General features: G+C 49.6%; 1 protein-coding gene across 2 annotated transcripts; it reads left to right on the forward strand.

Annotated features, from left to right (window-relative positions):
- Positions 1 to 4,667: 4,667 nt before the first annotated feature.
- LOC118087882 (cytochrome P450 2F5-like) lies at positions 4,668 to 18,144 on the forward strand. 2 transcript variants are annotated; one of them, XM_060275508.1, is made up of 9 exons: positions 4,671 to 5,127; positions 7,862 to 8,024; positions 9,328 to 9,477; positions 10,066 to 10,226; positions 11,022 to 11,198; positions 12,814 to 12,955; positions 14,281 to 14,468; positions 15,295 to 15,436; positions 17,275 to 18,144. In XM_060275508.1, the coding sequence occupies exons 1-9, from the start codon at positions 4,942 to 4,944 to the stop codon at positions 17,454 to 17,456; spliced, it is 1,491 nt and encodes a 496-aa protein (XP_060131491.1). In that variant the 5' UTR covers positions 4,671 to 4,941; the 3' UTR covers positions 17,457 to 18,144. The 2 variants fall into 2 exon arrangements, with proteins under 2 accessions (XP_060131492.1, XP_060131491.1); XM_060275509.1 differs by lacking the exon at positions 9,328 to 9,477 and having other exon boundaries at positions 4,668 to 5,127.
- The last annotated feature ends 320 nt before the right edge of the window (positions 18,145 to 18,464 follow it).

Below are 18,464 nucleotides of genomic sequence, written 5' to 3' on the forward strand. Positions count from 1 at the left end.
CGATTACCAGGCGCCATTTTTACAATACAGTGTGCCCAATATGCCACCTGAAATTAAATATACTTATGTTTTCTCCTGTGCAATGGAAGTCAAAGATGTGTGTCTAGGGAGACACTAGGGAGAAAAACCCAGAAGTCAGCTGTCTTCTGCTGTGGCAACCTCTTTGACTGCACCTTGCGAAAGCAATGGGTGTTTGGGAAAATGCCATGTGACAGAGGGACACATGGCGCTGCTGGGGGCCTGTGCCATGGCCCCCCCCCGGGGGGGTGCTCCTGCGGGCAGAGCCCCTGGGAAGCCGCTAAGTATTTGGCTGTCTCTGCATGTTGTTCCTCTCCTGAGAAGTTGCTGAGCCGAACTTGCTTCTCAATGGCATCTATTTGCTTAACTTCCCTCTGTGTTTACTTAGTTCCAGTTATGCAACAGAAATTCTGAGCAATAATAATAGCGTTGTTTTGCATCTTTCAAAAATCTGGATTCGGCTTTGGCAGGGTTTCCAAGCCAAGAAATGTCCCCTCTGCCTGGAGTTTGATGTATGAAGTACCGTAATGTAACAGAAATCTTCTCTTGAGAAATAGGTTGGCGCTGATCTTTGAAGGAAGAAGGCGAGGAAGGGGCGGTAGACCACCTTGGCTGTGAGTCCTGGATGACCCACTCCTTGGCTTACAGGTGTTTTCCACCTGGCCTGGGAGGGCAGAACCTGGACTGACTCCAGCTACAAAAGCGGAGGCGGCTGAGCAGACTCTTGGGCTGGGGTATTGTTGGAGAGGGGGCGCCGTTGCTACTTTTACTGTTTTAAATGTTTTACATTGTTTTAAACTGCTATTCAACGTGTGTAGTTTTAAATTTGGGAGTTTTGTTTTGGTTATTTAAATTAAGGGACATAAGATGCATCTAGGAAGAGAGCAGAGAGGTGCTGGGGCTCAGTGCTCTGGCAAGCCCCTGCTCTTTGGCCCCAGGAGTCCTTCAAACGCCAGGCGTCAGAGAGCTGGTGACATGTGCTGGGACCGGGGGGGGGGATTCAACGCAGCTCACAAGGACCGAATTCACACTTTCCAAAATGACCCCGTGAACACAGAGCCCTTGTTGGAAAGTTGCTCTCCTCTGAACTTTGCAGTGCAGCAATCCAGCCAAATAACTTGTGCAACAACAACAGAAAGCAAGAAATGGAGAGGGAAGAAAATAGACAGGAATGCCCATTTCTAACAATCGAACAAAGCTGAGGGCAAATCACTCAATGGCATAATGGTTAGAGGGCTGGGAGACCAGGGTTCATCTCCCCACTTCCCATACCATGAACTTCAGCGATCTTGGGCCAGTCACTGTCTCTTGACCCTACAGAGCTTCTTGGAAGAGGTGGGATTTGAATGTAATAAAGTAGAATAATTAGAATAACTGGGGATCACCAAAAGGCAGGAGGAGACCCAGAAAGCAGCTTTGGAGCCCAGTTCATGGCTCTGCAGAGGCCGTCAAAAGAAACTAGGAGAGCCACATTTGTCCCAAGGCTTCTTCTCTTCACCAACATCGTCGGCACAAACAAGTCTCTCGAGTGTCTGCCAAGAGACCTTTGTTTTGCCACTGTCCGTAACAAGCACTTTCTTCTTCGCTGAAAAAAAGTGAGAAGGAAGGACCTGCTGGGTGTTAGCAGATCTTGCAGTGTTTGGGTCAATAATATTGGAATATTTAGGGCTGCCATATTTCAAAAAGTGAAAATCCTGACAGAAGGGTTGCTGGTCTTATTTTGGCAATGTTATTGAGCTTTCGACTGCAGTATTCCCCCCACAAATCCAGGACTTCCTTCTTTCCTACTTTCCATCTTTCCTTCCTTTCCCTGGAGCTTGGTAAAGTCCTCCATTGTGTATTTTCTCAGCAAAGCGGAAGCGGGTCTCTTCTGTTGGAACGGCGTTTCTCGATTCATTCATTTATTTCTCAAAAACACCTCTGCTTTTCCATTTTGAAATGCATGGGGATTTTGTTTTTAAACTGGATTGTGGAAGGGAGACTCTCCCTGAAATACCTGCCCTCTCACACAAGCGAGTACTTGCAGGGTCAGGGCCTTCCATCTTTCTTCTTCCCCTCCCTCCCTAGTTGTACAACACTTTCCCCCACATCTTGCGCTACCTGCCTGGATCTCACAACCAACCTTTTGCCAGTTTTGAGAAGTTGCACCTCTTCATTCTGGAGATTGTCAAGACGCACCAGGCGCCCTTTGACCCTAACTGCCCTCACGACTTCATCGATAGCTTCCTGCTCAAAATGCAAGAGGTGAGCCCTTGGGCTTTTGAGGGTGGAGGAGGGGCTAAGTCCCAGGTGTTGCCCCCGTCCCTTGGCTACGTGCTTCTTCTCACCTGGGGCTAGCAGGGAAAGGGCAGAGGGGGCATTCCTGGCTGGGGGCATCAGGGCAGCTTCCTGGTAGCTGCATAAAGGGCGAGGGTGTGTTCTGCCATGGACAATGGAGGCCTTGCCTTGCTGCCTGTTTGCTCACCTTGGAGATAATCTCCCCGTCTTTTGGTGGAGGCCAAGACAGGTAACCTGAGCCCCGTTCCGTGTAAGCCCTGGATTTGGGACATGTCCAAAGAGGGGTGTGTATGTTGTGCATCACCACAATTTCACGTTTGCAAAGCTCAGGTGCCCCACCAGCCCTGAAATCCCTCTGTCGGGAAAGGGCGGACAAGTTGGATCAATGTAATATTCAACAGATGCAAAACTTCAAAGAAAATAAATCCTTAATCATCAGTGGAAAGCATATTGCGGCTGCAAAGATTAAAAGCCAACAAACGAGAACATAAGAAGAGACTGATGGATCAGGCCAATGGCCCCTCTAGCCCAGCCTTCTTTAGCAGACGCCCGATAGGGGAGCCCACAAGCAGGATCTGAGCACAAGAGCCCTCTCCCCTCCTGGGGTTTCCAGCAACTGGGATTCTGAAGCTTTGCTGCTTCTGACTGCGGAAGCAGAGCAGAGCCATCCTGGCTAGGAGCCACTGACAGCCCTCTCTTCCTCCATTAATTTCTCCAATCCTCTTTTAATGCCACGCAAGTTGGTGGCCGCCATTGCCTCCTGTGGAAGGGAGTTCCACAGTTTAATTGTGTGCCGCAACCTCTGCAAACAATCACTTCAGAGGAATGTGTGTAACTCAGAAAGCGTTAGGCAAATTGAGACTAATAACTTCCTTTGCAACACCATGTTCTTGCATAATATATATACACAGTATTTATAATTTTTGTAAAACAAATTTAGCAAAACAAATTATCAATCAATATACAGTGGTACCTTGGTTTACAAACACAATTGGTTCCGGAAGTCTGTACTTAACCTGAAGCGTACTTAACCTGAAGTGTACATAACCTGAAGCCAACTTTCTCATTGAAAGTATCGGTAATGGAAAGTGGATTAATCCGTTCCAGATGGGTCCGTGGAGTACTTAAACTGAAAATACTCAAACTGTATATATCATTGCCCAAAACTTTTTAACCTCTCTACATTTGCATAATGTGTTTTGGATGCTGCCTCCCATTAAAATCTCAAGGCGATACAGGATTGTCTCTCCCTTCCTGTGGTTTCCAGCAACTGTGATTCTGAAACATTGCTGACTCTGATTATTATCAGAGGCAGAGCACAGGCGTTCTCCACTGACATCCCTCTCCTCCTCCTTGAATTTCCCCAGTCCTCTTTTAAAGCCATCTAGATTGGTGGCCATCACATCCTTAGGGCTTAATTTAAGCCCCAGAAGTCAATCTAAAGTTTGGATCCCAGTTGCTGGAAACCACAGGAGGGGAGAAGGCTCTTGCACTTGTATTCTGCTCCCTGAGTTCCCACATTTGAGAACAGGTTGCTGGACCGGATGGGCCATTGGCCTGATCTAGCAGTCAGAATTTTCTTACATTCTCATGGAACCTCCAGGTCCAGAGGCAGTCTATCTAGGTTTTTCAGTCCTTGTGGGGGGGTGGCATTTGGCCACTGTAGGAACCTGTTATGTACTGAGCTGAATCATAGAACAATAGGATCCAGAATCAGCAGTCTGATTGGTCCGCAGGAGCCACCCAATCCAACTCCAGGTGGAAGTAAATCCGCAACCTGATTGGCCTGCAGGAGCAGCCAATCAGGTGGCTGGCAGAAGTGAATCCGCAACCTGATTGGCCTGCAGGAACAGCCAATCAGGCTGCTGGCAGAAGTCAATCCACAAACTGATTGGCCCACAGGTGTAGCCCTGAAGTAGCCAATCACGCAAAGCCCATTGTGTAAATAATGTATATAAGCAGATGGTTTTGGGAAAGGGGCATTCTTCTCTTCTCCCTGATGACTAAGAGCTGAATAAAGAGCATGAAATTCACTCTCGACTCCGAGTATATTTCAGAACCGGATGCTGGACTTAACACTTTGGCCTGAACCAGCACAGCAGCCAGGTTCTCCTGGTGTTCTTAAGGTTTCCAGGGTCCGGGTGGGGCCTGTGAAGTGGGGCTAAAATGGGGAAAGTGGGGTGTGGAAAGTCAAGTGAAATGAAAACCAGAAGTCTATCAGGACGCCATGAGCCGTAACTCAACCTTCTCTCCTGCCACCCCACCCCCCCTCCAAACGCCTGCGATTCTGCAAAGTGTGCATGGCACAAATATCCTGCTTTGGCAGCCCTCCAGGGTTGTAGAAGCTGGTAATGTGAACAAATATTTCCCAAGTCGAGAGCGAGAGCTGAAGGTGGAGTTGGGTGCCTTTCCCCACCGGCTTGGCTGATTTACAACGTCCTGTTGGGGGGCTGGAAAGCCGGACGGGCCATGTGGATCCCTGCCAGACCTTCCCTACAGCCCTGCAGGGGAGAGACGGCTCCAGGCCCCTGCAGGACCGTAAACAGTCATAAACGTCAGGAGTAAAATACAGGGGGGGGGAATATATACACACCCATATATTTAGTGTACAGGGCAAAGTCCAGTTCACATCCTCTCTCTGCTGCCATGGACCTCAGCGGGGCTCTCACCCCAGCCTTGCTGCTGCTCTGCCTTTCCTGCTTGCTTTTGTATCTGAATGGAAAAAGGGGGAGCAGGAAAAGTGGGAAGATGCCCCCTGGCCCAGCCCCGCTGCCTTTCGTAGGCAACCTCTTCCAGTTAGACCCCAAAGAAATGCACCGATCTCTGGAGAAGGTAAGAGACAACCTCTTCCCCCCCCCCTCTTTATTTCCAGGGGTAACTTAAATGGTTGAGTTTCGTGCTTGAGCGAAACTCCAGACCTGTCATCATTCACGGCAGACCTGGGGACCCCAAACACCTTTGAAACCGGTTTAGCCATGAGAGCTTCCTCCAAAGAGCCCAGGGCCTCTTGCAGGGGGTCACTCTGACTCTGCAAAACAGCCAGAGTACAATTCGAGGCATGCATTTTATTCGGAGCCAGCAGCTGCGAAGTCATGAACACTCAACCTGGGAGGATTGCCTTCTGCTTTCCGTAATCACAGCCAGGCCACTGCTCAGACTGGGTGAGAGGAGATAGGAGAGGGCCACCTTCAAATATCTGAAGGGCTGTCCCGTGGAAGGTGGAGCAAGCTTGTTTTCTCCTGCTCTGGAGGGTAGGACTCAAACCCATGACTTCGAGTTACAAGAAAGGAGATTCCGACTAAACACCAGGAAGAACTTTATGACAGTGAGAGCTGTTCGACCGGGGAACGGACTCCCTTGGAAGGGGGTGGACTTCCTTGGAGGGTCTTTAGTATAGGTTGGAGGGGCCCCTGTCAGGGGTGCTTTAGCTGATATTCCTGCATTGCAGGGGGTTGGGCTAGATGACCCTTGGGGTCCCTTCCAACTCTACAATGCTATGATTCTTTGATTCAGTAACTACAGCCAAGCCATGGCTCAAAATACCAGGGGGAGGCAGAGGTGGCCCATCTTGGCTACCATTGCCAGAAGCCGACAAGCCGACATCATTTGTCTAGAATGGGGAAGGGGAGTCACTGTCTCCCACCCACCTTTTCCCTCATCATTTGGAAAGTGAGTCAGCATCTGGGATTAGATAAAAGAGGTTTTGGGAGGCATAATCAGCTGGGGAATCTTCCTTTTCATGACTTAAAGCCTGGCTAAACAGCTGACTTAGTTGATGATTCCGGTCTGTGCAGTTTGCCCAGTCGGACTTCACAGTCAGAGCAATGGGGATGCAGTGCCTGGCTGTGTGAACAGAGGTACGTACAAAGCAGCCCCAGGGAGTTTCTAGTCTTGCCAAAACAGAGTGAAATCTGAAAGAGATGGGTGAATCCATATAATCCGAGAAGAAGTATTACCTTGAGCAATTAGGGTTGAGCAACAGAAGTTTCTGGGCCAAGAAATGTGATATGGGCCTTTCGTTAAAGATTAATCCCAGGTGAGCCTTCAGTGTCCTTCCCATTGCGATCAAGTATCACATTGGCACACCATCATAGAATCATAGAATTGCAGAGTTGGAGTTGCGAGGGGCGGGGGTCCCTTCCAGCTCTACAATTAGGAGCAGTGATGTTTCTTTATATAGATATATAATTTTCATTAAGTTTTTCTATTTTACATTTTAGACTATTCATTTCAACCACCTTAAAATATCAATGACTTCCCCTCTTCTCCTTCCATGGTTCAATTTGCATGCCATAGATCCCTGCATATTTTACATAAACTAAGCCATTCAATATCTCATTTTTTATATGCGTCAAAACTTATTTACACTGTTGAATTTATCTTAATGCTGCCAACATTTGCAAATGTACACAATTTTCACCCATTAAACATTTTTCCATACATCACTACTGGAAGTGAGAGCTGGACCATAAAGAAGGCTGATCGCCGAAGAATTGATGCTTTTGAATTATGGTGCTGGAGGAGACTCTTGAGAGTCCCATGGACTGCAAGAAGATCAAACCTATCCATCCTTAAGGAAATCAGCCCTGAGTGCTCCCTGGAAGGACAGATCGTGAAGCTGAGGCTCCAATACTTTGGCCACCTCATGAGAAGAGAAGACTCCCTGGAAAAGACCCTGATGTTGGGAAAGATTGAGGGCACTAGGAGAAGGGGACGACAGAGGACAAGATGGTTGGACAGTGTTCTCGAAGCTATGAACATGAGTTTGACCAAACTGCGGGAGGCAGTGCAAGACAGGAGTGCCTGGCGTGCTATGGTCCATGGGGTCACGAAGAGTCGGACACGACTAAACGACTAAACAACAACAAAACATTTTTCACTCTTCTTTAAACGTATATTCTCCTTGTTCTCTTATTCTATAAGTTAAGTCTGCCTGCTGCGTGCCTTCCATCAGTTTAAGTTCCCATTCTTCTCCTCACCCGTTTTCCATTTTGGGGCTAACAAAACACGGGCCGCAGTAGTAGCATACATAAGTAGCCTCTTCTTCTTCTTCTTCTTCTTCTTCTTCTTCTTCTTCTTCTTCTTCTTCTTCTTCTTCTTTGACACCTGGGAATTTCCATCTGAATTATCCCCAACAAAAAAAAGACTCTGGTCTTTTTAGAAAAGTGTTTTTAAACATTTTTTTCAATTCGTTATAAATTATTTCCCAATATTCTTTTACCATTTTACAAGTCTGCCACATGAGACAGAACGTACCCTCAGCCTCATCGCATCTCTAGGATTTATCTGATTCAGCCTTAAACATTTTAGCAAGTCTACTCAGAGTTAAATACCATCTGTAAATCATTTTCAGGCAGCGATGCTTCTGAACCCCAGTTGCTGAAAACTACAGGAGGGGAGAGGGGGTCTGCTGCTGAAATCCTGCTTGCGTAATGGGCATCTGGTTGGGCACTGTGAGAACAGGATGCTGGACCAGGTGGGCCATTGGCCTAATCCAGGAGCCAGGCTCTTAACGTTCCTATGATTCTGTGATTCAAATCCCGTGTCCTGTTCTTCCCTTTCGCAGCTCAGCGAGAGCTATGGCCCCATCTATACCGTCCACTTGGGGTCACTGCCTTGCGTGGTCCTCTGTGGATACCAGGCGGTCAAGGAGGCCTTGGTGGACCAGGCGGATGACTTCAGTGGCCGTGGGGACTTCCCAGTCTTCTATCGCTTCACCAGGGGCAATGGTAAGAAGACGGCCCCCACCCCAAAGGTCAGCTAGCTAAGGAGGTCACTTCAGTGCCAGCGGCCAGAGGGGTAGATTTAAAGACAGCAATGGGGTAGAGTTAAAAGGGTTGTCTAGGACCAAGCTCAGTGCAGGATCTGCAAGATAGGATCTGGCCATCCCAGCATCTCCAAAATATCTCTCTCCACCCTCTGCTGAAATATCCCCAGGGAGGGACAGCCCTGGACCTCTGCCGCCACCGCCACCCCGCAGGCAACCTCTTTCTGGCTCTCAAACAACTCTTACCAGAAGGACATGAAAGAGGGGTCAGCTCCAGGGTGTTCATCAATGACTGGGGGACACCTGGCTTGTGGAAAGGATCTCGGAGTCTTGGTGGACCACAAGCTGAACATGAGTCCACCGTGTGATGCAGCAACAAAAAAAGCTGATGCTGTTCTAGGCTGCATCAACAGAAGTCTAGTGTCCAGATCAAGGGAAGTGATAGTATTTCTCTCTTCTGCCTTGGTCAGACCACACGTGGAGTGCTGTGTCCAGTCCTGGGCACCACAATTTAAGAAGGGTGTTTGCAAACTGGAAGGTGAGCAGAGGAGGGTGATCAAGATGATCAAGGGCCTGGAAACCAAGCCTTATGAGGAACGGTTGAAGGAGCTAGGTATGTTTAGCCTAGAAAAGAGGAGACTGAGAGGAGATATGAGAGCTGTCTTCAGATATCTCAAGGGCTGTCCCATAGAGGACGGAGCAAGCTTGTTTTCTCCTGCTCTGGAAGTTAGGACTCAAACCAATGGCTTCAAGCTGCAGGAAAGAAGATTCCGACTAGACATATGGGTAAACTTTCTGACAGTAAGAGCTGTTCAATAGTAGAACATTCTCCCTTTGGCGATTGTGGACTCTCCTTCCTTGGAGCTTTTTAAGCAGAAGTTGGATGGCCATCTGCCATGGATGCTTCAGCTGAGATTCCTACATTACAGAGGTTTGTCCTAGATGAAGCTTGGAATCCCTTACAACTCTACGGTTCTACTGTTCCAGAGGTTGCTGAACTACATCTCCCGGCAACCCGCACAGCCAAGGGTAAAGGGAGAGGAGGGGAGTTGTAACGTGGGCAGGAGGCATCAATTAGCCACCCCTGGCTGTCATGGCCTCCCAAGCCACTCCTCACCTTGACTTCCAGATGGGCAGCCCCTCAGGAAGGTCTTCGGATGTCCCCTTGGAGCGAAAGGGAGGAAATCAGCTTTGGGCAGGGAGACCAACCACCCAGACCCCCCTCTGTGCCCCACTCAACCCACAGCTCCCCATGATTCCTGCAGGCATCGCCTTCTCCAACGGGGAGAAGTGGAAGGTCCTCCGCCGCTTCGCTCTGCACACCCTGAAGAACTTTGGAATGGGAACGAGCAGCATTGAAAGCCGGATCCAGGAGGAGGCCCAGTTCCTGGTCCAGGAGTTCCAGAAAACTGGTGGTGAGTCCTCGCCTGGTGGGCAGGAGAGGGAGGCGAGAGAGGATTTCGGAAGAGGAGATGGCTTTGCTCTGCCTCCATGGTTGGAGATAAGGATGCCAGACTAGATGGGCTCCCTTTGGCCTGATGCGGCAAGCTCTTCTTTTGTTCTTATGGAACCTCCAGCGCCAGAGGCAGTCTATCTTGATTCCTAGGTTCTATGTGAGAATGGGATGCTGGCCTAGATGGGCCCCCTCTGGCTTGATCCAGCCCCCAGGCTCTTCTGGTGTTCTTAGGCTCTCTCTATGACTTTCCCCATTTTTCAGAGCAGTGATTTGAGGTGCAGGCTCCGTTCTGTCGGCAGCTCACCTGGCAAGAGATGCGGGAAGGGTGCCGGCAGGGCTGAGCCTCTTTTAGATGCAGAGAGACCCGCTCCAAGGGCAGGGCTGGTCGCAGGATTGGTCACACCCCATGGCCCCAGGGGTGCTCTCGAGAGGGAGGGTGGAGCTGTGGCCAAGGGTCTCCTTGCCTGCTCGCTTTGAGGTCCTCCAAGGAAGGAGCCCCTCTGGCCCCCCCTCAAGGACTCCTCATCCTCTTCCTCTCTCCGTGCAGGGGCTCCCTTCGACCCCATCAACCCCATTTGCCGGGCCGTCTCCAACGTCATCTGTGCTGTGGTGTTTGGCCAGCGCTACGAATACCAAGACACCGACTTCCTCACCCTCCTGGACCACTTCAACGAGAACTTCAAGATCATGAGCTCCATCTGGGGGGAGGTGAGGTGGGGCCTGGGAAGAGGGTGGGTCCAAGCATCGGAGGAGACCGACTTGCTGCTCTCCACCCCTTTGGGGCTGTAACTCACAGAATCGTAGAGCTGGAAGGGACAACAAGAGTCAACTTGCTGAGAGCCAGTGTGCTGTAGTGGTTAAGAGCGGTGGACTCGTAATCTGGGGAACCGGGTTCGTGTCTCCGCTCCTCCACATGCAGCTGCTGGGTGACCTTGGGCTGGTCACACTTCTCTGAAGTCTCTCAGCCCCACTCACCTCACAGAGTGTTTGTTGTGGGGGAGGAAGGGAAAGGAGAATGTTAGCCGCTTTGAGACTCCTTAGGGTAGTTATAAAGCGGGGTATCAAATTCAAACTCTTCTTCTTCTTGTTGTTCATCTAGTCCAACCTTCTGCAATATAGGAATCACAGCTAGGGAATATCCCCGACAGAGGGCCTCTGGTTAAAAGCCATCATACTGAACAAATCAGGTCCCTCAGGGTGTTTTTTCCCCACCTGACTCTAAAGGAAAATTGATGTTGGGTGAAAATGACTGTCACTTCCAAGGTTCCAATATATTGCCTCTTTGAGAATGAGGCAGCTCCCATTGGGGTTATTATTATTTACCTATATTTATTTATAACATGACACAGTAGGATAACAAATGTCACATCAAATAAAAGTAGGATCATAGAATCATAAAATTGAGAGGCAGGGCATAAATAATTATATTATTATTAGTATTATCATCATCATCATCATCGTTATTATTATTATTATTACCTCTCCTTCTCCCCATTTCCCCAGCTCTACAACATCTTCCCCAGCCTCATGGATGTCCTGCCAGGGCCCCATCACAAAATCTTCCGCAACTTTGAGAAACTGCGTCAGTTTATCACAGAGCGCATTCGATGCCACCAAAAGGATCTGGACCCCGGCGCCCCGCAGGACTTCATCGACTGCTTCCTCATCCGCATGGAGCAGGTACCTCCAAGAAGGGGGGTCCATCTGCCCCCCCAGGACACCCACCCACCAGCCATCACCCCTGCTGCTCAATTCGTTTGGGGTAGAAACCCTGCCCTGAGGCTGCCAGCAGGCTATCAGATCAGCGCCTTGTCTACTATTCATTTATTTGATTCGTAAAATTCAGGCACACTGTATTAGGAAAAAGGAACCAAGCAAACCTCCAAGTGGTTTACAAAAAAAAGAAAAGAAGAAGAAACAATAGAATTATTACCGTAGTTTTTTTAAAAAATCAATTGTTTAAGACATTGTAAAAGTTAAACTAGCAATGGATCGGATTTCTAAACATCTGGGTAAGGCTTGCCTAAACAAGTGCAAAGGCGGTGCCTGGCTGGTGTCAATTGGCAGGGAGTTCCAAAGTTCAGGATGGGAGACACCTGGCTTGAGAGCAGTACATGTGAAAAGGATCTAGGAGTCCTGGTAGACCACAAACTTGACATGAGTCAACAGTGTGATGCAGCAGCTAAAAAAGCCAATGCAATTCTGGGCTGCATCAATAGAAGTATAGCGTCTAGATCAAGGGAAGTAATAGTACCACTGTATTCTGCTCTGGTCAGACCTCACCTGGAGTACTGTGTCCAGTTCTGGGCACCACAGTTCAAGAAGGATACTGACAAGCTGGAACGTGTCCAGAAGAGGGCAACCAAAATGGTCAAAGGCCTGGAAACGATGCCTTATGAGGAACGGCTTAGGGAGCTGGGTATGTTTAGCCTGGAGAAGAGAAGGTTAAGGGGTGATATGATAGCCATGTTCAAATATATAAAAGGATGTCATATAGAGGAGGGTGAAAGGTTGTTTTCTGCTGCTCCAGAGAAGCGGACACGGAGCAATGGATTCAAACTACAAGAAAGAGGATTCCACCTAAACATTAGGAAGAACTTCCTGAAAGTAAGAGCTGTTCGGCAGTGGAATTTGCTACCAAGGAGTGTGGTGGAGTCTCCTTCTTTGGAGGTCTTTAAGCAGAGGCTTGACAGGCATATGTCAAGAATGCTTTGATGGTGTTTCCTGCTCGGCAGGGGGTTGGACTGGATGGCCCTTGTGGTATCTTCCAACTCTATGATTCTATGATTCTAGGTGCTGCCACACTAAAAGGCCGATTTCTTGCAGATGCGGAATGGGGGTTACATGGCACCCGTAGTCATGCCAATCAAAGCGGTCAAGTGGGCATATAGAATCAGAGAACTGCAGAACTGGAGGGCACCCCCAGGGCTCATATAGCCCAGCTCCCTGCGATATCAAAAGGGAGGGGGGAGCCAATAATAATAATAATAATAATAATTTATTATTTATACCCCGCCCATCTGGCCGGGTTCCCCCAGCCACTCTGGGCGGCTTCCAAAAAAAACAGAAATTCTAAAATACAGAAATCCATCAAACATTAAAAGCTTCCCTAAACAGGGCTGCCTTGAGATGCCTTCTAAAGGTCTGGTAATTGTTCTCTTTGACCTCTAGTGGGAGGGCATTCCACAGGGTGGGTGCCACTACCGAGAAGGCCCTCTGCCAAGCTTTCCCCCGCAGGAGAACACAATCTACAATCCATCCTTGCGCATGCCGCCTCCCCTCTGGTCTCTTTCAGGAGAAGCAAGACCCTCTGAGCTACTTCCACACAGAGACACTGGTGATGACCACCCACAACCTGTTTTTCGGGGGCACCGAAACCACCAGCACCACACTGCGCTACAGCTTCCTCATCCTCATGAAGTACCCCGAAGTGGCAGGTGAGGGGCAGGGAGCTGCAATCCCCACATTGCAGGGGGGGGGGGTTGGACCGGATGGCCGTTTGGGTACCCCCCCAACACTACAATGCTTCAAAAGGAAAGCCGGCAAAAGGCAGGCGGCAGGCGGCTGGGCATACAGGGCACTTGCTTGGCATGCAGAAGGTCCCGGCAGGTGCAGTCCCTGGCAGCATCTCCGGGGAGGGGTGGGGGACAAGGTCCCCTCCTCCTGCTCTGGTCAGACCTTACCTGGAGTACTGTGTCCAGTTCTGGGCACCACAGTTCAAGGAGGATACTGACAAGCTGGAACGTGTCCAGAAGAGGGCAACGAAAATGGTCAAAGGCCTGGAAACGATGCCTTATATGAGGAACGGCTTAGGGAGCTGGGTATGTTTAGCCTGGAGAAGAGAAGGTTAAGGGGTGATATGATTGCCATGCTCAAATATATGAAAGGATGTCATATGGAGGAGGGAGAAAGATTGTTTTCTGCTGCTCCAGAGAAGCGGACACGGAGCAATGGATTCAAACTTCAAGAAAGAAGATTCCACCTAAACATTAGGAAGAACTTCCTGACAGTAAGAGCTGTTTGGCAGTGGAATTTGCTACCAAGGAGTGTGGTGGAGTTTCTTTGCTTCTATCAGAGTTCAGTGGCTTTAAAATGGCAACATTCTTAGCTTTTTGAATTCCATCTGTTTCATTTTAATTTGCATGAGCTGCCTTGAGACCCAGTCAGGGAGGAAAGTGGAATATAAATAATAAATTATTATTATTATTATTATTATTATTATTATTATTATTAATTTATTAATTTATACCCCACCCATCTAGCCGGGTCCCCCCCCCCCGCCACTCTGGGTGGCTTCCAACACACAATAAATACATTAAAATATCGCAGATAAAAACTTCCCTAAACAGGGCTGCCTTTAGGTATTTTCTAAATGTCAGGTAGTTTATCTCTCTGACCTCTGATGGGAGGGCGTCCCTACCAAGAAGGCCCTCTGCCTGGTTCCCTGTAGCTTTGCTTCTTGCAGTGAGGGAACCGCCAGAAGGCCCTCGGCGCCGGATCTCAGTGTCCTGGCTGAACGAATATAAACAAAAATGATAATGATAACAGTGATATACAACATATAAAAACTCTCCTTCCTTTGCGGTTTTTAAGCAGAGGTCAGATGGCCGCTTGCCAGGAATGCTTTCGTGGAGTTTCCTGCATCGCAGGGGATTGGACTGGATGACCCCTGGGGGTCCCTTCCAACTCTATGATTCTGTGAGTTCAGGGACTGGGTTCGAGAACCATCACCTCCTCCTCTTCCTCCTCCATCTCCCTGCAGCTCGAGTCCACCAGGAGATTGACCACGTGATCGGGCCGGACCGCCCCCCCTGCCTGGCTGACCGCAAGCACATGCCCTACACGGAGGCCGTCCTCTACGAGATCCAGCGCTACATCACCATCCTGCCCATGGGGCTCCCTCGCGCCGTCACCCGCGACACCCCCTTCAGGGGCTTCCTGCTGCCCGAGGTGCCCAAGGCCAGAAGAAGAACCCCCACCCAGTTTCCTTCACTGGGTGAAGGTTGCTGGATGTCAAACTTCCCCCTCCCACCCCAGCTGCATCACACAGGGTTGGACTAGAGGACCCTTGGGACCCCTTCAAGCTTTCCAGTTCTGTGATGCTGTGACCATTGGCCATGCTGGCTGTGGGGGCTCCCAGCCTGTGGATTTCAGCAACATCTGAAGGGTGCCAGATGCCCAACATGCAGACTCTGACTCAGAGCAGGTCAAGGGCTCGGCTCTGCCCTCCACAGTCGGGAGGCAGCAATGCTTCTGAATTGCTGGAAACCACCAGAGGGGAGAGTTGCTCTTGTGTTCGAATCCTGCTTGTGGGTTTCCCACAGGAATCTGGTCGGCCACTGTGAGAACAGGATGCTGGATTACATGGGCCCCCTTTGGCCTGATCCAGCAGACAGGCTCTTCTTACGCTCTTATAGAACCTCCAGCTGCAGAGGCAGTCTATCTGCATTCCTAAGTTCTTGGAGGTATTTGGCCGCTGTGAAAAGAGGATGCTGGGCTAGGTGGGGCCCTGGCCTGATCCAGCAGGCGCTCCTTTTGTTCTTACTTTCTCACCACCCATTTAATTTGGATCTCTTCCCTTTATGAGGGAAACTTGGTCAGTAAAACAGAAAATTGCCCGTGACCTGACTGTCTGGAAGCCCCTTCCATCTCCAAAATGTCAAGACTGCTGTCTCTCCAGCGGCTCTCAGCATTTCCCATGACTCCTCTCTCTTTCCCTTTTCCTCCCACAATCCTAACAACTCCCGTTCTCTCTCCCTGCCAAATCTCACCACAGGGCACCAACGTGATTCCTCTCCTGAGCTCAGTACACTATGACCCAACCCAGTTCAAGGACCCCACAGCCTTCAACCCAGCCAACTTCCTGGATGGAAACGGCGCCTTCAAAAGCAGCAACGCCTTCATGCCTTTCGCCCCAGGTAGGGAAGCGGAGCGGGGTGGTTCGGAGGAGGTTCGGTACCCAGAAAGGTCCCGGGGTGGGTTGCAAAAATTAAAACAAGGTGTAGTTTGGATCGATACCTTTGCTTCCTTAATCAACTGTAAGACAAGGGAGGTGTCACGATGCTCGAGAAATAGAGCAGTCAGTTGGTCTGCTGTGTTCGTGTTACATAAACACAGCATCCATGAAGTTGATGTGGAAGGAAATGCTTCTGAGCACAAGTTGCCGGTCCTGCCTGGAGGTTTCCCAGCGGCGTTTGGTTGGGACTCGGTAGGCCATTAGCCTGATCCAGCAAGCACTTCTTATGCTCTTTTATGTTCATTCCTCCAATGCCTTTTCCTTCCACTGGTGCCGCAGGAAGTGCACAAGAAAAAGCCGCTGCATTTCCTAATGAGCAGTATGGATTTAAAGATACGTGTGTGTGTGTTATTGAAGCCTTGCACAACAGTGGTCCTTAGCTGAACAAAGTTTGCACAAGAGCAATGAAAGATTTTGGGGAAAAAACTATAGCGCAACATGCAGCTGCTAGTGTCTCTGAGGGAGGTGGATTTTCGCTATGGTTTACCCATAATTTTGCTTGCACACTGCTTGGTCTTAAACCTTCCAAGTGAATGAATGACAATCGATGTCGTGTTTGGAGATGTGGCGAGAGACCATCTCCTCCTAACTGGCTTGCTGAAAGTCTGATATGCCTCCAAGCATGTGGCAATCGGTGGGTAACAGCTGCCTTATGCTCAGGTGAGGCGAAACCAGACCTGGGATTCAGAAGCATCGTTGCCTCTGACCAGGAAAGTTGGGCATAACCAACTTGGCTGGTAGTCATCGAGAGCCCTCTCCTCCTTCATGAATTTGCCCAATCCTCTTTTCAAGCCATCTGGGTCGGTGGCCACCCGGGTCTCTTGTGGCAGGGAGTTCCATAGTTCAACAATGTGCTGCATGAAGGACTTGCTTTGATCTGACCTGAACCTTCCAACACTGAACCGCATTGCCAGAGTATTACGAGAGAGGGAGATGTTTATCAATCCACTTTCTCAACACTAAGCATAATTTTATAGAGATTGGGGAAGGCCAATAGATTATTATTATTATTATTATTATTTATTTTCCCGCCCATCTGGCTGGGTTTTCCCAGCCACTCTGGGTGACTTCCAACAAGAGATTAAAAATACATTCAACTTCAGTCATTAAACCTCCCCTAAACAGGGCTGCCTTCAGATGTCTTCTAAACGTCAGATAGATACTTATTTCTTTGACATATGATGGCAGGGTGTTCCAAGGGGCGGGAGCCACTACCAAGAAGACCCTCTGCCTGGTTCCCTGTAGCTTCACTTTTCGCAGTGAGGGAACCACCAGAAGGCTCTTTGAGCTGGACCTCAAGTGTCCGGGCTGAACAATGGGGGTGGAGACGCTCCTTCAGGTATACAGGACTGAGGCCATTTAGGGCTTTCAAGGTCAGCACCAACACTTTGAATTGTGGCCGGAAACGTACAGGGAGCCAATGTAAGTCTTTCAGGACCGGTCTTATGTGCTCTCGGCGGCCGCTCCCAGTCACCAGTCTTAACTGCCACATTCTGGATTAGCTCTGTCAGTAGATGAGACTCCTAATCTCAGGGTGGTGGGTTCGAGCCCCATGTTGGGCAAAGGATTCGTGCCTTGAGAGGGTTGTGCTAGATGACCCTTGTGGTCCCTCCCAACTCTGCAATTCCTGGAGTCTGGGATTCTTCACACTCTCCAGCCCACCCTTGACCCCTTTCCGCGCTTCCTTCTGGGAATCGGGGGTGCAGATTCTAAACCCTGTTCTTTGCTCCTCGCCTGCAGGGAAGCGCATTTGCCTGGGGGCCGGCCTGGCCCGGATGGAGATCTTCCTCTTCCTCACCACTATCCTCCAGCACTTCAGCCTCCACCCCATGGTCCCCCCTGCGGAGATCGACCTGTCGCCCCAATGCACAGGCCTGGGCAATGTGCCCCGCCCCTTCGAGTTCAGGCTCCTCCCTCGCTAGCTGGAGGATAGCTTCCTTCTCCGGGCACAGGACCAGAAAGAGGTGCTCAGCCCTGGCGCTGGACCCACAACCAGGCATGGGGCTTCACTGCCCTCCCCCAGACAAACAGCTGGGTCGTCACGCATCCCTATTCTGCACCTTGTACATATTATTAACATGCATGCATAATTCCTCTTGCTTTACATAACTTGCTCCCCATTTGGTCTGCCTTTCTCAGCTCTCCATCCTCAACCTTTCGAGGTTTCCACAGGTGCCGCTCAGATGCTTTAAACCAGTCCGTTCCCAAATATTTTGGGGCCACCCGCACCCCAGTTCTGTAAACTCATCCCCAGTGCCCCCCGCCCTATTAAAAACATTGTTCGGACTAGCTGTTCACACGACCTGCTGAGAAATAAATTTCAAAGCAGTAACAACAAATCGCACATCTATCCAAAATCCAGTTGGGGGTTTTGAGTTTCATGAATTCGGCTGCATGAATGAACTTGGATCCAGGGACTTGGATCCAGCTTAGCGTTGCCTTACGTCTGCAATTTCTGGGACATTGCCGGGATTCTGCCGTCTGAAAGTGTTTGGCCGCTTGTTGGAAGAGTCATCAACCCAAGGATTTGCTGCCACCTAGCGCTGATGCAATTAATTGCAGGCACACACAAACACAAAAACATTTAATAAAAAACCTGCTTCTTTCCCATTAGGGGCATCTTTTTAAACTACTCAAAAGGTTTCTTTATTGTTTAATCTGAGTGAGCCACACAAATTGTGAAGGTGGAGCCCTCAATAGTCTCCTCCTCCTCCATGAATCTACCAAATCCTTCTTTTTTTAAGCCATCCAAGTTGGTGGCCATCCCAGCCTCCTGTGGCAGGGAGTTCCATAGTCCCTTTTCTCTGCCCTGATATACCTGGTTTGGTGTGCTTTGGGCCCCAAATCAGTTGGATGCCTCCCGTTGCCAGTGAGGTCCCAGCAGGTCCCCTTCTTGAGGCAGCTCTTTGCGGTACCAAATAATCCAGCCC

This window comes from Zootoca vivipara, chromosome 6 (assembly GCF_963506605.1).
Source record: "Zootoca vivipara chromosome 6, rZooViv1.1, whole genome shotgun sequence".
Taxonomy (NCBI): Eukaryota; Metazoa; Chordata; class Lepidosauria; order Squamata; family Lacertidae; genus Zootoca; species Zootoca vivipara.